The sequence below is a fragment of the Ischnura elegans genome, chromosome 1, assembly GCF_921293095.1.
Source record: "Ischnura elegans chromosome 1, ioIscEleg1.1, whole genome shotgun sequence".
Taxonomy (NCBI): domain Eukaryota; kingdom Metazoa; phylum Arthropoda; class Insecta; order Odonata; family Coenagrionidae; genus Ischnura; species Ischnura elegans.
The window spans coordinates 83737878-83759029 of NC_060246.1; the positions used below are offsets into that span (position 1 = coordinate 83737878).

Below are 21152 nucleotides of genomic sequence, written 5' to 3' on the forward strand. Positions count from 1 at the left end.
TGCAGGGAAAGCCACGGTACTTCGAAACTCCTCAAAGTTCTAGCGTGCTATCATGAATGATCTAACGAACAGCTGCTAGCGACGCGGCGATACAGTACCGCTTTCCTTATACGGGATAACTCAATCTACAAAAACAATCCCTTGCAGTGTTTTTAACCGCCAATTTATGCCCGAATCCATTTATACTTAGACACCGTTTAGGCGTTGAAATTTTTCCTTTGACTATCCTTATTTTCCGTCAATTTCTTCCTCAACTAGGGAACTGTTTTAATTTTCAAATTAAATAATCAAATACATCATATAATATCTTTTGATTCACATTTACATCTCAATTTCCAAGGATTGCTTTGTTTGAGCTCTTTGGATTTATTATCTCCCGAAGAATAGTTTTTTTCTCTATTTTTTAAAACGTGTTATTTTACAGAGTGATGACTGAAAGTATTGTTTTAATTTATCTCTCATATTATCTACTAATAAAACCATTATGTTGAAGTATTAAGCGTCCCATGAGGCCATTCTAATTTGTCCTTGTCACCCACAGGTATGATAAATTTGCCCACCGACAGCGTAACGGAGAATTCGGCATGAGGATATGCATTATAAAAATTCTGTAGTAGTTTAGTCCCCTTGATCCTTAGCATTATCTTTTGTAGGCCCAATTAAAGTGTTAGGTCTGTTAAGTGTTTTGTCGTGTGTAATCTATTGATATCCTCATTTAACGTCCAATTTTTCCTCGAGCTAGGGAACTATCTCATGTTCAAATTAAATAATCACAGACATCGTATAATATTTTGAGAGTAAATGAATGACCATAGAAAGAATTTTAATAATTTATGACGAAAAGATGGGGAACTGGGCCTGGGAGCAAAGATTTGGATCAACTCCTTGTTTGCCTTTTTGTAACTTACGAAGATTTTAAGGCAGAGGTAATTTTAATCGATGTCTTCAAATACGTGCACTTCTGGGCTCTTACATTCAAAGGATGCCTTGCATGCATGACGCTCAATGTCTCGAAGCTCTCGTGTGAAGGGATCGTAACTGACTAAGGTTGGATACCTAATTACTGTGTATTAGGGCGTGGAAAAGTCATGTTGCCACATCTCCGCCAATTCTATTGGACTTTGGTGGTTCATTAAATTTCTCTTGAAGAATCTGTTCTCAGAGTGACGGTGTTAATTGACTTGTCCTTTCTAATACTTCCTACAAATTCAACCGGAAAAGATGGATATCGATATGGTAATGGCTGGGTATGGATATCGTAACAAGAATTTTCATGAGAGAGAAATAGAGAAAATTCAATCCATGATACTAATTATACCACGGTGTGAAATGAGTACGATGTACACTATCTAATTTAGTGTTATAATTTAATATTGTCGATTTATTTTAGTGAAGTTGATCGGTATTTTCATTCGATGGGAAAACCTATAATGAAAGTGTACCTTGTAATTTTGAGGGAAAGATTGGAGATCTTTAACGGTCACATCATGGCTCTGTCATCATCCTACGTCATAACTTTTAAGTATTTGATATCTAGGCTTATTTATTATATTGCCATTGTACTTGTATGTGATTATACCATAAACTTATCTGAAAACTTTAGAGTTCCTTGGTTAAGAGAGATTTTCCTTTATTGGCGCTTTAAATGAAACAATATTCGTGGGTCTGCTCAGTGAATGCTGGCGGTTACCATGTGATGTAATCGGGTGAATATGTGTTTTGTGTGACGCAAGACACCGGCGAGGCGGTCACTCGTCATGTCCGGGGCGTCAAGAGGACAATGTAAGCGACGCCCCTCGATCCATGCAAATCAATTCTTCACTTTAGGATGCTCCATTGAGACGGGACCCTTTGAATTGGACCCATTTTCTGACGTGCAGGGCGCATCGTGCACCCACCGAAACTCGATTACTTGGCCCTCACTCTTCCTCCCAATTGGTCTGAATATACGAGACGAAGTTGTCTTCGTGCGTGACTCGGTGATTCCCCAAACGTCTACATCAGGGATGACAAATCTATTGGAGATTGGGGACCAAATTACACGAAGTAAGATTCACTCGTATGTTCCGTGATTTCTTGTAAAATACAGAGTGGAGAAAAATCGTGTCACGAACTTTTTACCCTGGATAGCTGATGCCAGCAGGAACCAAAATTATTGATGATGTTTAAGTCGAGAATGCTCCATTCAACGGCGTACCCAGGATCATAACTAGGGGGGGGGGGGGGAAGCCATGGTCTAGAGGGAGGTTTTTCTTGAAAAAATAGTTTTATTTTAGTTACATATCTTATACTACTACATATCATTTTTCGTGGGTTTAAAGAAAATTTGTTGAATTCTTTCGTTTCAATTCAGTACTGATTTTTCTTAAAGATTTTTGCAATTTTTGCCTCTAAGCGATCCGATTGGCCGCGAGGGAAAGACTTCGCGATCTCTGGCGGTCAAAGCATTTGAAGTCATGAGAGTTGTCCAGAGCATCCGACAATAGGGCAAATTCGCGGCCAATCGGTGCGCTTAGATCAAAGTTTTTGTGGTGGTCCCTACATCAGACTGCCCTGAAGACGATGAGCAACGCGCTCTTCGAAAATTTTGGGACAATGGAGTAGTTAACCTGAGCGGAAGCTCGAGAAGAATTCATCACTTACATACGCCGGGAAAGAGTCTCTTCATATTAACGAGGGTCGTTCAACAAGTAATGCCCCTTTAAAAAAAGCCATTGATATACATCGACACACGTCATTATCGGTGCATCATATTTAATTCTTGTTCTCTGCACTGGTGAAGTTTTGCACCGTTCCGGCAAATGGGAGAGCCAAAATCTCTCAGTAGGGATATGGCAGTGGCGTAACATTGGGGGATAAATTCCCTCCAAAACCCTCAAACAAATATTTTTTTTAAAACTATTGTCTATTTTTGACGTATAATAACTGCATCTTGTTAAAGTTAAATTTTATGAGCCAAAATGATGCCAAATGCATTTCCAGGCATGTCATTTTTCAAAAATTTTCCTGGTTGTTGCCTAGGGGGGGGGGGGCACCTCCTATGCCCCTCCATCTCCCTTCAAAGCATATTCCTAGTTACGCCTCTGGGATAGGGTTTTCATCATATATTTTCTCTGAGGTCAAAATGGTGTCTGCATACTACTCACGTTATAAGCAGCGTGGTACAACTGATTTCTTGTGCGTGGAAAAATAAACATGGTGAACATCCATAAACACTTGTGTGCAGTGCATGTCGCTGCTACAGGTGATAGGATGGGCAATGGTCAAAGAAAGTTATAGCCTCAGGAAATGCAGAAAAGAGCTCCATGATCAGCCACGCTCAGGACGTCCTGTCACTGCCACTGCCCAAAGACATGCTGATTGGTACGGATGCCATTATTCGTGTTGACCGGCTCATCAAACTCGAAAATTGACACAACAGTTGCCAGTCAGCATTAGAAGTGATGATCGAGACTCTCGGATGATCAAAGAGGTGCTCACGAATGCTAGCAGTGGACCACAAGATTCAAAGAAAGGCCAAAAAAGCACCCAGGAACACATCGCCAAATGGATTGGACACAATTGCCTCATCCACCCTACAGTCTAGACCTGGCACCCTCGAACTTCCACCTCTTTGAGCTGCTTAAAGAGTCTCTATGGGGAACATAGTTAAAAGTTGACGTGAGTGTCTGTCGTGCTGTGAAATCATGACAACGCCTACAGGTCAAGAGCTTCTAACAGCAGGGAATACATGCTCGCCCAAAACGTTGGCGCAAAGCCATAGAACGTGATGGCGACTACGTAAGAAAAATAAGACATAGACATGTTGATATATATTTTTTTTCACCGAATTTGGGCTTTTAACAATAAATGTGTTCTGAGAAAAAAATGGGGCATTACTTATTAAACGGCCCTAGTAGCTCAACTTGTTGATTCAGGAAATTAACCAAACCTGAATTATTGACAAAATATCAGCGTAAAATTCCAATAAGGCATTTTATCCCCAAACAAGCAGCACTAGCCTTCCATCTGATTACTAGAAATGAAAATGATGAAACTGTACCCGAGCATCGGCATTTTATACTATTGTCCTAGAGTTAATTTCAAACATCTTTGCGTCTGAGAGAAATATATTTGGGTCTGCGCCCAATTTTTTTGGGGGGTGAGGGAATCGCCGAATTTCCGTTCGTCCATCCTATCACCTGTAGCAGCAACATACCCAAGATTTTGTGCGAGGACCGATCGACAGACAGACCAGCCTCCAGAGAGTAGACGTCTAGTGGTTCGTTCCTTGACCACTCTGCCTTAACGTGAAGCCGACGCAGGACGTAACACCCTCGACAAGTGCAACCCGAGGAGCAGTGGCGTAACTAGGAATATGCATTGGGGAGATGGGATGGCCTGGGAAGGCGACCCCTCCCCTCCAGGAAAAATCTGGTAAAATTTTGAAAAATGATATGCCAGGAAATACATTTTACACCATTTTGGGACTAAAAATTGAACTTTAAGCAGATGCAGTTATTATATGTCAAAACTCGTCAATAGTTTTAAATGTTGCTTGAGGATTAATCACAAGAAAACTAAGGTTATGCGGTTTTGTAAAGCATCATGAGCGAGGAATGTGAGACTTACGATAAAGGTGGGTGGTGAAAAACTTGAGCAAGTTGAGCAGATTGGCAGCACATTAGACGAAAACGGATACAGTAGTAAGGACATCAGGAAGAGAATTGCATTAGCGAAGGAGGCGTTCATGAACAGGAAGGAGCTTCTGAGAGGTTCGTTATGTAAGAGTTTAAAGAAAAGGTTAGTGAAGAGTTTGATCTGGAGTGTAGCTCTCTACGGTGCGGAAACGTGGACACTGAGGAAAGAAGACGAGAGAAGATTGGAGGCGTTCGAGATGTGGGTATGGAGAAGAATGGAGAGGGTGAAATGGACGGAGAGGAAATGGAATGACGAAGTGCTGGATATGGTGGGTGAGGAGAGGCAGCTTTTAGATGAGATACGGAGGAGACAGAAGGTATGGATGGAGTTAGTGCTTAGCGGGGAGGGGATGTTGAAAAAGGTGTTAGAGGGTAGAATGTTAGGGAAACGAGGGAGGGGAAGGAAAAGAATAGGATTTTTAGATAGATTGAAAGAGAGTAGGCCTTACTGTGAGTTAAAGAAGGCAGTGCTGGAAGGAAAGGGAGGCTCCCAGATCACTTCTTGCGTACTCCATGGAAACCTACCTTAATCGGTAGAATACTATAATAATAATTTCTCTGAGGCTTTGGGAGGGGATCTATCCCCTCATCCCCCACATAGTTACACCACTGCCGAGTAGAATCATCATCTGAAAAGCCCAAAAGTGCTGAGCAAATGAGAGCTAGATCAGAAAGATTTCGCATGAATACCGTTGCGTCAGCCGTCGTGGTTTTTCTATTTGGTGTTTTATCTCAGCGAGGAAGCTTTTAAGGATTCGTGAAAAAATAGCCTAACTTCTCAGTTGGAAGATGTTGCCCGCTACGGAATGGAAGTTGATCTTGGCGTTTAATTCCTTCGTTCAGTGATGATTGAAGAATCCAGATCAATCTGTCACGAAGATCAGGAAATCTTGCTGAAAATTCGCTGTAATTTTGCATAATATCGTTAATGTGTCACATAGTTTTGTATAAATTGTCTGCTAAGTTTGGAGTTCACAAATTTACCTCTTCTTTGGATGAAGATGGAGTTCATCTCTGTCTCATTGCATTACACTCCGTTGAAAATGAAGTCTCGCTTCAACTTTGATCGATACTGAATGGGATAATGGGGACAGTCCTTATTTAGAACCTGATTTTCTATTTCTAAGAGGCTGAGAAATCTTCTCTTAATTTCCCTTGTTCAATTGGATAGTTGTGCTATAGTCTAACTTCTGACGAAGTAGACCCTGAGTTGTGGATTGATTGTAATGGAATTATGTAAAGGGAAGTTTTAAGATGGTCCAGTAAGGGATAATGCGGCATTATATGATGCTTAAAAATGTACAAATTGCATTAATATAAAACGTCGGACTAGAGAGAAAGCAGAGTCCGGACTTTATATGGCTCGTACTATTTTGCACTCATTTTTTTGTGGATATATTCAACACGATGTCTGTTGTGGACATTTTTCTTAATCGGCTTCCTTTTTCAAAGTAGGTCTTTGTGGTAACTTAACGCTCTGATCGACGTGAGGTGAGTGACCAGCAGACAATCTTCTCTTCTTGCGTAAGCCTAGCCATGAATCAAGAAGATATCCACAATGAAGTACGCTTGAGGATAACTTGAACCACGATGAAAGAATTTGAACCCCTCGTAACGGTGGTGCACACATCTATGCCCATCAATGCATCATGACAGGTCACGAGATTAATGGCTAGCACCGGCCACTTGAACGCATGATTACGTGGACATGGGGGGAAAGCTGTGCGTGCTTGCGAAGAAGGATGCTTTTCGCTTGTATTGTCTTTTCTTCGCCGGTCATTCGGTTGCTAGACGCTTTAGCGTTGCTAAGGAAATTTTTTAAAGATGGAAAATTCTTTTCTCTCATAAAATGCCAATCAGTGCTTAATAATTCGTCTACATGTTTCTCTTTTCTCTGGTTTCCATTGGGTTAGTGGAGCCATATTCGTCGACGTTTCGTTTACCGACTCGGTAATCATCTACAGGAATTCCGAATGCCGTTATGCTGACTACTCCATCTTGTAACGGCATGCGGCAAGACACGTATTGACACCGTCCTAAGGATGGTTACTGAGTCGTAAATCGAAACATCGACGAAGATGGAGTCCGATAAATCTGCGAAAATTTCGCTCAACTTATTCACCAGGAGAGTAATATATCTATATTTTTATTTATTTTTAAATATGAGACACAGGCAAATGCTGCTAATAGTTTTTCGCATGTACATGCGGTAACTCGGTAAACTATTGGCAACATTGTGTCAATCTAACGGATATTAGTGTTAAACTTGACTGACCAAAAACCTCAATAATTGCAATAAATGACCCCACTGTAAAAATCCTCCTTAACACACACTCAAATGTGGGTGTCATGAAGGTTATTTAGACATCTTCACTAGAGACGGATCCAGGATAGGGACAAGGGGGCATATTAAGCATATCACTCTGAGCATTTCAATATCGTAGTGTTAGTATTCAACAAGAAACAAGTCGCGAAGGAAACCGGTGGAGCGAGTTTTATGCGTCTTCTTAATTCGAAGGGTGCCAATTGGGCGTGGTTTTGATGAGCAACGCGCCTCCGGCACCAACTGGGCCGAAACCAGCCGATGGGGACTGTCATTTATTTTTCAAGCGATTTTTCCTTTTCCGAAACTTTATAACCCGGCTCTCAGAAGTCATAAAGTGCGCTTGTCTAGCTCTTGGTGATAGCTGATGGGTGGGATTTTTTTAATAGCCCCTCGCGGTTACCGGATCACCGCCGAAAGCGAGTGACTCATGGTTGTTCCAGTGAACTGACGTCACGATACGGTTAAAATTGTGAGATACAAATAATTTGGGTTATGTCGAGTCATTTAAATCTGTGCATACTTCGCAGCATAGTGTCTAAACCATTTACGTCGTTTTTTCCGCTCCCAATCACTTTAGATACCATAAAAAATTATTAAAATTCGATTTTTCTGTATCCTCGGTTACCTATTTATTTCCGAGAGATGAATTTGCGAGATGAATCTCCATCCAAAAAAGTAGCTTTCACTATCTTTTACATGCACAGACTACGATGCTTCCCAGACTCCTTAATTATCGAGCATAGAGCGGCTGATGGCCTTTGCCTATTGGAAAAGGATAGATACCCTACTTTGAAGCGCTGTAGCGAATTAATTGGTAGCTCGATCACGCTGCAAGTTACATTGAAATAAAGCTTGTTTTATTCTTCGTTCAACCCCTGTAGTAAAAATTTTGAGTTAGTTTTTTATGGTATGTTGATAAACCGAGAAGAGTATATGTTGCAGTTTTTCGTCTCGTTCCGCAAAATCGACTATTAATAAGTTCCAGCGGTTTATCATACTTTGACGACTTTGATGCAAAAATGTCATTAGTGATTTTGCGAAGGTGATTTTTTCCACCTTCAATGATTGTGGAAATTCATTTGTACTTCATCAGTGTTTTTTCTACCTGTTAAATACCACAAACTTTTCTCCTAATTTGTCAAAAAACCAGTTGATGAGCAAAAACAATTTTGAGCTGGTGTATTGATTTTCTCCCATCGCATATGGCTACCATTCCAAGTAGTAGGGTGAAATAGATACTCGTTAAATAATTTTCAATTTTGTTCCGTAAAAAATATTGTATTTACGTCCATATTGACACCAATCATCTTGAAATTCCCTGAGAAAAGCGTGCCTATCGAAAATTCTGGCAAATGCAGCATTTCTTTGTGTAATAGTGCAAATTGATCTCCCTCTATGCCATGCCCATCGTCAACGCTTGTTATTGCTCGGTCGTGGAAGCGCAGGCCCCGATTTTCCCATACCATCGGCTTCATTCCGGCGTGCGCTAAATCTGCAACGAGGTTAATCGGATGGCCGGGGGGCGCGGACGATTCCTCGGTGATGTTCGAGGCCTCGCTATGGTCGCTGCGATAAGCCATCCACCCCGGCCGCGGCGCCGTACAAGGCGCTCTTGTCGTTCGGGTGCCGAAGCAGCAGGGAAGTGGTCGCAGAAACCGCTTACATTAACCACCCCACCCTTCCTTTTGTCGGCGAATCAAACGGTGATTTATGCTAACGGAAGCTTCCATTTGAAGAAGTGCTTGTTTATAGTTTTAGCGCTTAATTTTACAAAATGTATTCAAGTGCTTGAACTGGTGAACCCTTTTTAAACTGCTTCACCCTTGTCGGGAACGTAGTCACATGGCTTTGGATGCTTCAGAGTCTTTCTAAATTTTACCGTAGTGGCGACTACCCACCATGAATCTGTTGGTATAAAATTGCGAATGCCTTGAATGTTTCAAAGTAATATGATTAATAAAGGCTTGTGTGATTATTATCACAACCCACTAGGGGTCCGCGGGTCACAGTTCGTAGGGAATGGTGGAGATAATTTTTGATGCGTTAATATCAATAAACCTTGTTATTTCTCACATTTCCGTTCCCTACTCAATGAAACATTTTTTACGTCATTTCCACTAAATATATCGTTTCCTATCCCTTTTCGCCTTCCTCTAACGGATAAAGATGGGAAATTCTTTTAACCTTTGGGCTGCCAGAGTTCACGATTTTAGCTGCCAGCTAGTGCAGAAGAGATCCGCTGTGCAGGAGGCACCCTCATCCACGAAGGCTGGTCTGGTAGAGTTAAGCCCCTTAGCGATCCTATGGTGAGGGAAAGTACTCAAGTGCAAGATATCCAGATACCAATAAATATTTTGGGTAAATGCCGTAGTCAGCGTGCAAAACGTATAAATACGTTCCTGCACTCTAGTTAAAGCGAGCTATGTTGAAATATGAAGATTTTTTTAACCTTTTTTCCATTATTAGCCTCTTTCTGGGTATTAGCGAGTAGTTGAGCGAGTGAAACTTATAAGAGACGCATAATATAATTGATATTCTCTGGTTATGTCATCTCTAGAAATGCTGGCACTAAATTTTACATAATTTGTTAGCAATTTTTCTATCTCCGCATCTCCCTTACATTTAATTGTTATTTAATCAAAGAGCGTATAATTGCTCCCTAATTTTAATTATTATTTTATTACTTGCAGTCGTACATTGGAAATACTTAAATAGCTGCAATTTATTCTGGCATTCATCGTTACCTAAATACCTGGTTGAAATTCTAATTTTTGCAAGTTTCTTTAGGCCGTTTTACACGGTACACTGAATTGCACAGGTTAGAGCTGCATTAATTTCTAAAATGGCGCGGAATTGCGCGAATGCATGAACGAAATTAGAACAGGTGCTATTTTGCCGTCTCGCATCCACGCATTCTCGCATGTGTTCTAGCAATTCGCCGCTTTACACGACGCAATTTTGATTGCGCCTTCGCACGTACGTCAGATTGCGCAATTCCGTGGACCGAGTAAAACGGCCTTTAGACATTTCTTCTTCAATAGACAGAAAAATAAAATCATCAAAGTCTCCTCAAGTCCTAGTCAATTTTATTGTATCCATAAGCACAGGAAAGCAGCGGAAGAGAATGTTTTTGTTGGCACATCTGATCGGTCCAATGTGTTTTAAAAGGAACATCCGTAAATATTATTGTACTTCACTGGTAGGTACTTCATCTGTTCAGCAAGGCTAAAAGCAGTATGGTTCTCAGAGGTAATATGAACTAGAATGCGCATGATGGCTTCGCGATAACAGAAATCTGAGGCCAGCATCGAAACTCCAACTTCTGTATTACAAAGGGATTTGGAAGCAGTAATTAAAAGAAAAACTTATGAATAAATTTCTATAAAAATCGTGATACTTTATCTTCTTCGTGAGTAATGTAAGTGGAGTAAGTTCAATGAAAGTGGAATTTACAATTGAAATAAATTAGTAAATTACAAGCTTCCTGAAATTTTCCACAAATTTTACCACTTCATGAACGGTTAAAATACATTTTGCGTTTTCATCAGGTGCAAAATGTACTATTGAAATCGCACATGAAAAAATGTCGGAAATTTTCCAATATCTTTTGATTCACTAATTTGTCATAATTCCCATAAATTAAGCCTGAAACAAATATTTATACGAAATTAGCTACATGAAAACAAACGCTGTCGTCGTAGTCAGCGTGTCAGATCCGTCATGCGGAGATAGCCATTTTAATTTTGGCTCCATGCACAGAAGCCGATGCCTGCTCTTTCGTATATTTCCCTTGCGGTTTGCTCTCGATTTTTCCGTGATAACATAGATTGATATTCGATGCGGAGTTTGTGCCGTTTTCGCGCGTAATTGTTGCGTATACTCCGTGGCTCATTTGCGCTCATACTCTTAATCGATCGTTTTCAAGATGAAGATTGTACCGCTATAGATGAGGAATGAAAGAGAATCGCTGTGTTGTAAAGAACTTTAGCGTTTCAATATAATGGATGTCGTTGTGCCAGCTGGATTAAATCCCAATGAAAGGAGGCTTTCAAAACATCGCTTGGTCTTAATTTTTTTCTGATGTTTTTGTATGCATCAAAGAGCCTGAACTAGATCCCATTGTATGTATTTCTCTCATTAAAAAAGTTGTTTTTCTGAAAGTGGTGCCTCTAAAATCAAATATGAAGGATTGTCATGAGCATTGAGTCCTTTGGCGAATAAGCTGTGCATGAACCGAAAGGATTTATAAGTAATTTCTCCATTGAAAGTTTCTTTAATTTTCTCAGTGTTATGAAATGAGCTGATTTGTGTTTCTTGAGAGTCATATGACTCTCAAGAAGTGGCGCAGCGAGGGGGGTTTTCGGGAGATAACCTCCCCCCCCAGACCTCAGAGAAATTTTTAATCTAAATCCATTTCACTTAATTGGATTAATATTTCTTATAGAATAGTGTAAATATTAATAAAATATCCCTCAGAAGGCCGTAAAACACACCATTTTGAACCATTTATTTGAAAATGTTTTAGGGGAGGGCCCCTGCTCCTCCCGCTTACCCTGGCGGGTATTCCACACCCTCAGACACCCCAGTGTTTTGCGCCTGAAACCCCCCCTAGCCTTAATTCCTAGCTGCACCCCTACTCTCAAGAAACACAAATCAGCTCATATGATATCATGAGAGCATGTAAAAATACGGTATAGTGTCTTTGCTAGGCCCCCTTTACCGAAAATGCAGTCTCAAAACCTGAGTGAACGTAAATCCATCTACGTAAATCTGCCGACACATGGTCTCTTGTAATTGTTGAATGGAAGAAATAGTATTCATCGTACATTTTAGTGGTCCTTATATGTTTATTCACTTCCACTGTCTCTGCTGTTCTTCTTGATTTTTTTCTGAGAATTTGAACTTTCGATATGGCATCAATCACCTTTTCCTTCTAAATTAAGTTAATAATGTTTCTGATATAAATGTATCATAATTCGTCTGGAATCATTATTTTCTCCCATTCCTTACCGATATGTACTGCTTAGTTTCCTATTTCTTGTCTATCTAGAAAAGCATATATTTTATAAAACTTGTTTGATAGTTATAAAATTAGTAATTGGAAGTAATTTACCTTTTTGACAGCTCATGAATGAAATACTTCGATTGGCGGTAGCTCTGGGACAGCTCAGCCCAAAGATAGCTCTAAATTCGTCAACTGTCGAAAGTTCTCACAATCGTCGCAGAAATGTGTGCCTTTGATTACGATTTAAGAGGACACATCGCACCTCTCGACCGTACCCTTTTCTTGACAAATTTCTATGTCAATGCATACGCTATAATCTTGAAATATTGCGGTATCTGTCTAGTATATGATACAGGTTATAGAGTATATAGTACAGTCTCGATTAAAATTTACGATTGCTTTAAATTTTGGGAATTTCTCAGATGAAAATTCATGTAAGTCTGCTCGGTCAAAATATTCCTTGAAACATCTCAAGCTCTTATCATCATCAAAAATTTTCAAGATATTAACGCAAGTTTTGAACGAATTATTCATTGCGAAAAGAGACAATAAATGCCTCTGATTGAGAAGGAAAAATGCGTCCCGTGAAACGAAAAGATGTACGACAAAAAGACCTTCAGAAAAGCCTACCATAACCTATGCTCGTTTATGTATGGGTTAGCTAAGTATTAATCAATGGTTAAAATATAAAAAGCTGGGCTAGTTAGGAGTTAAAATCCTCCATAGAGACGCTTGTCAAAGTTCTACAGTTGTTTGTTCTGCTGGAGATATAATATTTGAGCTGCATTTGCTTTATGCGTTATCAGCAACTCGTTTCATTATTATTTCCGGCCTCATAATTGTAATGACTACTTCCGTTTTCGGGGCTATTGCTCTTCCTTATAGTTTTCGTAGGAGTGACTTGCGTTAGCGGTAGATGCTGCTGTTTCTTTATTTATTCCATCATCATTTTCGAAATCAGCGCAAAATTTTTACGAAGCGCAAGTGATTGAGACGCAAAAGGCAGAGAATTATTTTACAGAGAAAAAGAGGGAGAAAAAGTGTGAAAATAATCATGTCCAAAGTTGATCGCGCAGAGCAATACCGGCGAAATAATTGAATCATTCATTAAAGAATTACCGAAAATTTTTTCGATTTTGACTTTATAGTACATACATCGTGAATCTAAAATTTTTAGTAGGTATATCGTTTGGTGTGGAAACTGCAAAACTGGGACTGTTCTTAAGGCATCCAAAAATTCATTTTAGAGCAGAAATCCCTAAATTACACGAATAAGTAAAATTTTTCTTGAATTCCATAAAATTTACAAATTGTTGGCTATAGGGCTTCTGTTATAAACGATTAAATATATATCTCCAACCAAACGCGATTCTTTCGTCTCTGTCTTTCTAAGTGCACGCTTCATTCCCAGGGCCACCCAAAGACATTGGGGGACAGTTTTGGAAAAGTGAGGAACACAGTTCTTCAATGCCCTTTTGCAGTTTCTTTTATCCTCCCCCTCCCCGAGAAATATTTTTTGGATCATTTTCTGGACTTAATTCGGGAGTATGGTTCAGTTTTATCGGTAATCATACAGCCTGAGGGGCTTCAGCCGCTCCCGGAATATTTTTTTCCTAGTGGCGACTTCCCGCGATACATCTGCTGAAGGGACGAATAGCTTAGGGGAATCTATCCTCTGACACTCAATTTTTTCCATATAGCTACCTTTCCTACTTTCTGTCATTAACGAACGATGAACTAAACTTTCAGCGTTATGAGCGTAAACAGATACACGCCTTTGGTAGTGCTTCACTCTAGTGAGGCACGTAGTCACGTGGCTTTGACTGCTACAGTCTCCCCTAAATTTTACCCTTGTGGCGGCTACCCGCCATTAATCGAAAAATACCTTGAATGTTTCTAAGTAAAGTGATTAATAATGGCTTGTGTAATTATTATCACAACCTGCAAGGGGTCCGCGGGTCATAATTGGTAGGTAATGGTAGAGATAATTTTTGATGTGTAATAATATCAATCAATTAATATCAATTAACCTTGTTATTTGTCTCATCCGTTCCTTAATCAAGGAAATAATTTTTTTTACGTTATTTCCACTAAATATCTCTTTTCCCATCCATTTCATCTATTTTTTATCCTATCTATTGTTTTCCTATCGTTAAATTTCATAATATCTGTCATTAACGAACGGTGAATTAAATTTTCAGCGTTATACAAACGAAATGTATAACTAATCTAATGAAATGTGTGGTTTTCCGATGCATGCGAATTGGGAAAAAACACTATAGGCCACCCGCATGTCTCTCAAGCACGCCACGAAGCATACTGAGTACTTGCCCTGGATACTGAACAACTTCTAGATTCTAGCCTAAATACCGCCGAAAAAATATACTTGTTTGAACAATATTCGACACTGCGGAATCACATTTAAAATTTCTGCCACACTTCTCCTTTTGCTGGGTTAGGTACAGCGGCGTTCCACTTGCTTTTGAAATGTGTCAGGAAGAAATGGCGGTTTACTGAAGGAAATACTACCCTTGGATATTGAATAATTTTTCTTGATGAGTTTCAGGATGTGCACATACTCTATTTTATTGTAAATGAATAAATAAAAAAATGAAACTAATGTTTCGTATACAGAATTCTCACTCAGCAAATATTTAATGATAACGTTTAAATACTTGCTCTTCCTTCTAAGGCAACCATTAATTTCTTCTGCCCCAACCTCATAAGTGAACTATCATGTTTAACCTGCTTAATTTTATCTGAAATATTCAATTTAGCTGTCACATAATTTTTGCAAATCACTCACTCAGTGATTTAACTGATATTTACTGATAATTTGTTCCATTCGCACACTGCTAATTTTTCCATGTCACTGCATCTATGGTTATAAAAATTATTTTTGCAATAGTTAGTTGGGTACCTGAATATTATGAGAGAATCGACAGTAATGAGAAGGGAACCAGACCAGCCTGCCTTAATATTTTATGTAATGCTTCATATCATGAAAAATTGTTCAGGATTTGAGAATAACAATCAATTGGGTCAGGAAGACATGTGTTTCAGTGGTTTTTGGCCAAAACTGTGATGCTGGTTTGAAGTACCTATGAACTTAAGATCCAATTTTTATTGCCATAAATGGTTTCAATGTATTTTTTTTATTGATCTGTATCATTTTGATTGGCATTTCATAGTCTCTTCAATTTTTTTACAGGAATCATCTGCCAAACACTGGGCATCTTACGCTGGTGACTGTCCATGTGTTAACAGAGTTCTTGCATCAAGAAACACCAAGCTCTGGACAGTTTTCAAATTCATCAATGCATTATTACGGGCATTTGGACAGGTTAGCTTTAATTTTGAATACCTCATGTTTTTTTCCTCATGTCATTGTGAATAATTTTGAGTGCCTCATGCAAATCAATAAGATATTCTTACATCTCAGATTTTTGAATGACCAGTGTTTAGAAAGATAGTTGTTGATATGTAATCATTTTTTACCAAAGAAGTAACTAATTTCCCGTGGCAGTTGAAATTTGAGTCTCAACATATTAATAAATACACACATGCCATATTTTTGTAGCATTGCCTCTTATTTTTTATGGTCGTTCCTGTGGTGAAGTGAGCCATTATTAAGAGTCAAAAGTCAAATGTGCTACTGTGAATTAGTATTAATGTTCCCTGATACATATTTTGATATTAGCTGTTAGTGAGACATATTTTTATTATTCTGCAGGTCATCTTTTGCAACAATCCTATCAGCGGCCTTTTTGTTCTGATAGCAGTCATTGTAGCACAGCCTTGTGCAGCACTTGGTGGTCTTCTAAGTGGCATAGTTGCAGTAATCGCTGCTTTGGTAAGACACAAAGACATTTGCATTTGCATACAGTTTTTAACTGGCTAACTAACTTCATTTAGAAAGGATGGTTCTAATGGGAAAAGATAATTTGGCACTCCTGGACACATAATCACCAGGCAACATAGCAATAATAATTATTAGTGTATAATTTAGAAAATGAATTTATTCGGTAGAATATAGAAATTTATTAATTCAATACACAAGTACCTAATTTATTTGTTTTGTTTTATTATGACTTGGATTTCAATGGGCATGTATCTGATGATTATGCTGTTTATTACACACCAAAGGCTCATTAACAACTTTATTACAACGATTTTTTCTCATGTATTTTCTCTTATTAATAGCTTCTAGAGCAGCATAAAGAAGAAGTAGCTGCCGGGAGAACTGCCAGTAACTCTGTACTCCTGGGAATTGTTACTTTGGCTTTGGCACGGACCCAAACATATGACATAGGCTTGGGCCCTAAGCTCTGGGTGTCCATTATATTTGCATCTGTGTTTTGGTGAGTGCAACTCTTCTGCTCGATTCATAAAAATATCAACTTATTAAAAGCTCCCATTATGTTGGGTATCAGCCAGGGTTATTTATTTAGCAAAACATGTATTTCCTGCTCATTTGGGTTTATTGGAATTTTTTTTTGTTGGAAATATTTGTGTGTCATATTTAAAAAATATTTTCTGGGCATGTTTTTTTAAATAATAGGTTATTTCTTTTCAATAGCCATCCAATAGCTACTGAAATTTTTATAGGCGAGGGAGATTTGCTTCTTATTCAACTAGATATGGCTGTATTTTAATTTTTGTATTTGTATATTTTGATATGCATACATTATTTTGGCAAATATTTACTTATTGAAAAAACATAGTACATTGTGCCTTTGGAAGTGCAACAGTAAGGTTTCCTGGAAGAATTATTTTTTATTCCTGAATATTTTTGCATATTATTTTTTAAATAGGGTAGTTTCCTTCATCAAAGAAAACGAAAGGCATTGATTGCGATTCGTTACCCACCATTAGTGTATTCATAATACACAAATTATTTGGTTTTTGAAATACCGGTTTAGACGAATGGCAAGGGTCAAATTTTATCCTCATTTGAAAAAGGCCAGATTGGCGCCCATGCGATTCCACTCCGCGTGACGTCACAGGGACCTAGTTTCTACACGAGAGGATAGGAGTTATGCATCGTCTGAGGTTACCAATGCAAGCATGAGGCACAGAGCTCAGGGAAACATGTCTTAATAATCACCTATTAAAACTGGCTAATGTCGGAAAGTTTTCTTCGTTTGATAAGGTATTAATAAACCTTTTTTAAGCCAAGCGCTACCGTTCAGGAAGGTACTCAGCTATCCGCTAGCATCCTGCGACGTATCAGAGCTAAGCCTCGCCTCAAGGTCACCTCACCGGGCGGGAGGGGGAACCAGAAATACGACGTACGGAGATATTTCCCGACATTCATACTTAAGCGTCTCGTTTTCGCGCGCTTGAAAATTTTCACTTTTCATTTAATCGCGAAAAATAGATGTTGTCATTTAAAAATCTAAAAGCGCGAAATACGTACTCCAGGAGTAATAATCTTTCGATTAAGGCAATAAAAAAATAATAGGAAACCACCCTATTCTACTTCATAGATGTCATAATTTCATTTAAAAACAGTTATTTCACCTTTAACCCTTTCACTGTGACTAAAACGTTAGGGTTTCTAGGACCTAAAATTTCATCCTTCTTTATATCAAATATGCATGAATGACAATGAGTATGCATCAGTATGACGTCTATTGATTGGACATAGTACAAGCTTAACACTCACACAATGGGAGAAAGAGTATTAAAATAGAAGATTGAAATTATCATCCACTGGTGATACAGGGAGATTGGATGTGAGTTGCTCACAACAGAGAAGGGCTCAATGCTGTCAAGTATAAAAGTTTTCAGAGATTGAAATGAGAATTACATAGTTAGTTTCTATCAGAACTCGGGAGTGCATTGGTGAAAATTCTGAAAGTAAACTTTCGAATTTATAAATGACTACTTTTAAAAGTTGAACATAATTTTTGTTTTTCTTTCCAGTGTTTATGTTAGCATAGCACTCACCAGCCTACTGTTCTCTCTGCCTCGTCTTCGTTTGCCCTGCCTACAAGCTCCATTTGTGATAACACAGACTCTGCTCCTCTTCTGTCTCCTGCACTCTGCATACCCAGATGTTCATCATGCTGGGACTTTGGAGCACGGGATGCATCCTATACAGCCTGTGGAATCTATTGAACCGGCTAATTTAACTGTTGAGATCAGCCCTGAAAGTTTGGAACTTTCCACAGAGCCTCCACTGGAGACAACCACATTCATTGATCTGAATAATTTGGAGTGGAATAAAACGGAGCTCTTTCCAGACGTTGAAGGCATTGATTATGAAGGTCATCACATGGGGAAGGAACTGAACTGGGGAGAGGTGTGTTAAGGTCTAATCCGAAAATGTCATTTTTACACATCATACACTATATTTTCTCTTTACTGATTCTATTTTCACCTCTCTTTAGAACATCTATCTTAGCTCAATACATTTAAATTCTGTACAAAATGAGCTTCATAAAATTGTTTTTGCTGTGTACTACTTCTATCAGCACATTATTGTTGTTTTCGGTACCATTGTGTTCTAGTTTTGAATATTCACTCATCATTTCCACTCACATGGTCTTTATAGAACTGTGAATGCCATCAGTGTTAGGTAAGATATACTCCTCAGGAGATATTTTGTGAATGTGTAATGGCTTTTTTTATCCTTGTCGACAATGATGATTTTTTTGAATGACAGACATACTCATTTTGATTCACTACATTAAAATTTGTAAAAATATCGATTGCAGGTGCCTCTCTTCATCTATTCTAGCTAATGCTTTTAGTTCATTGCATTTGGATAGGTATATTTTGGCAAATAATTTATTCCTACATGACCACCTTCCTCCTCCCCATGAAATTTTCAACAGTGCTCTCGGTACCATGAATCTCTCCCCGTCTCCTCCCTTGGATATATTATGAAGGTCATCACATGGGGAAAGAAATGAACTGGGGAGAGGTGTGTTAAGGTCTAATCCGAAAATGTCATTTTTACACATCATACACTATATTTTCCCTTTACAGATGCTATTTTCACCTCTCCTTAGAACATCTATCTTAGCTCAATACATTTAAATTCTGTATAAAATGAGCTTCATAAAATTGTTTTTGCTGTGTGCTACTTCTATCAGCACATTATTGTTGTTTTTTGTTTTGTTTGTGAGTCAGTCATTGAAATTGAGATGGGATTCCTAAAACTTGAGGTTTTATCAAATTGCTGGAGTAAAGGTACGACCTTCTTTTCTAAGTAGAGCAAGCATTTGAAGATACAATTGTATCCATGGATTAGAGATTCATTCCATCACTAGTTGTAAATCATCTTTGTTTATGTCTTTCCCATCATTTCATGAATTTCAAAGATTACTGACTTGACTGCTAATAGCTTATGTATCTAGTTTAATTCAGGCCTTCTGGAAGTCATGGTCTAATTACTTTTTCAGAGCATTTGGAATATCAAGCCATTTTTGATATCTGTACTATATATGGTTTTACATCATGAATTTTAAGTAATTTTGTCTATATTGTGTACATTAATTTTATTTCTAGGTATTAGCGGGTGTGATTCTTTCTTCCTCAAGAGTTCTTTCAATACATAGTGTTCCAAGCGCTGTCCTCCTCTATTTCGCCATTCTCATCTTCTCTCCTTTGAGTGCATCATTTGCTCTTATTGGTTCCATCATAGCAACTGTTGCAGGTGAGTTGCCATTAATGAATTGAAAAAAATATAATTATAGGTTTAATTTTTTTGTGTTGAATTCTATTTGTCTTACCAGTTTTGAGTGTTTGAGTGTCAATTTGAATGGGTGATTTTGTGCATGTTCTGTGGTACCTAGTTATAATAACACCAAGTATGGTCTAGAGAAAAATTTGACTCACTATCTTGCTGTGTGTTATTCTAAGGCCACATCCATTATGCAGTGTGACATGGTAACTTATCTCTGAACACTTAAGTTGAAACCTTCATGGCATCATTGACTCATTAAAAGTGAATTTTAATAAAAAGCAACTTTTGGGTTTATTTCTTTTAAAATTATGAGAGAATGGCTGAATGAGGGAATTTTTTTCTTCATTAGGTACTTATCTTTCCTGTCCATCTACTGATTTCATTATGATTTCTGTTTTGGGTGAACAATCCTGTCACTGTAATGTTATACATTATAAATAATTCTTGGAAATTATCTCAGGTGCAAGATTCAAATTACTGACACTTTTGGTATAAAGAGGTGTTTTTTAAGTCTCTTCCCAAAGCTCTGCTAATATAATTACTCAATTGATATGGTACTCAGAAATATCTTATTCTCAAACAAAATTTTTGCCATCAATCAGTGCTTCTGACATTGTCTCCAACAAAATTGTATCACTATCCTTGATGATGGACCAAGTCTAATAGGGTGGTTTCCTATTATTTTTTTATTGCCTAAATCGAAAGATTATTATTCCTGCCCAGTGAGAAATGGGTGGTGGAATCCACGTGGAACCCACGTGGAGAATTAACGTGGATACCACGTGTTTTTGGTCGTGGAATCAACGTGGAACCCACGTGGAAATTTGGTGGAAAAATTAAAACAGCAGTTGGTGCTGTCCTAAAACCATTAAAACCTCAACCACTCTATATCTAAACCTTCTATATACGTGTCTACGATTTTTCATGTGCTCTCATGGCTGCCTTTCCACGAATTATATAAAAATAGAATGTGCGATACATTTTCACATAACTAGCGTGGTTTCAGGATGATAAATGACACAATGTCACCAGAGAGTTAAGTTCCACAAATTAGAAATTCTGTTTAACATTTTATGATAATCACCACAAATCCACTTGAAATCAACGTGGATTCCACGTGGGTCCAACCACTCAATATCCACCACCACCAAATATCCACCACTCAACGTGGATTCCACGTGGGTTCCACGTGTATTCCACCACCCATTTCTCACTGGGTGGAGTACGTATTTCACGTATTTAGATTTTTAAATGATGATATCTATTTTTCGCAAATACATGAAAAGTGAAAATTTTCAAGCACGCGAAAACGCGACGGGTAAGTATGAATGCCGGGAAATCTCTCCATGTGACGTATTTCTCATTCCTACTGCCGCCCTGTGAGGTGACCTTGAGGGAGGCTTGAGTGCTGATACGACGCAGGCTGCTAGCGGGTAGCTGAGTACC

General features: G+C 38.5%; 1 protein-coding gene across 1 annotated transcript in view; it reads left to right on the forward strand.

Annotated features, from left to right (window-relative positions):
* The window catches only part of LOC124164815 (urea transporter 2-like), a 34494-nt gene that overhangs the window by 7517 nt on the left and 5825 nt on the right, over positions 1-21152 (forward strand). Inside the window, exons 2-6 of the mRNA XM_046542030.1 lie at positions 15222-15353; positions 15744-15863; positions 16214-16371; positions 17939-18317; positions 19529-19676. Coding sequence (XP_046397986.1) covers positions 15222-15353; positions 15744-15863; positions 16214-16371; positions 17939-18317; positions 19529-19676 — 937 coding nt within the window. The remainder of the gene's footprint in view (positions 1-15221; positions 15354-15743; positions 15864-16213; positions 16372-17938; positions 18318-19528; positions 19677-21152) is intronic.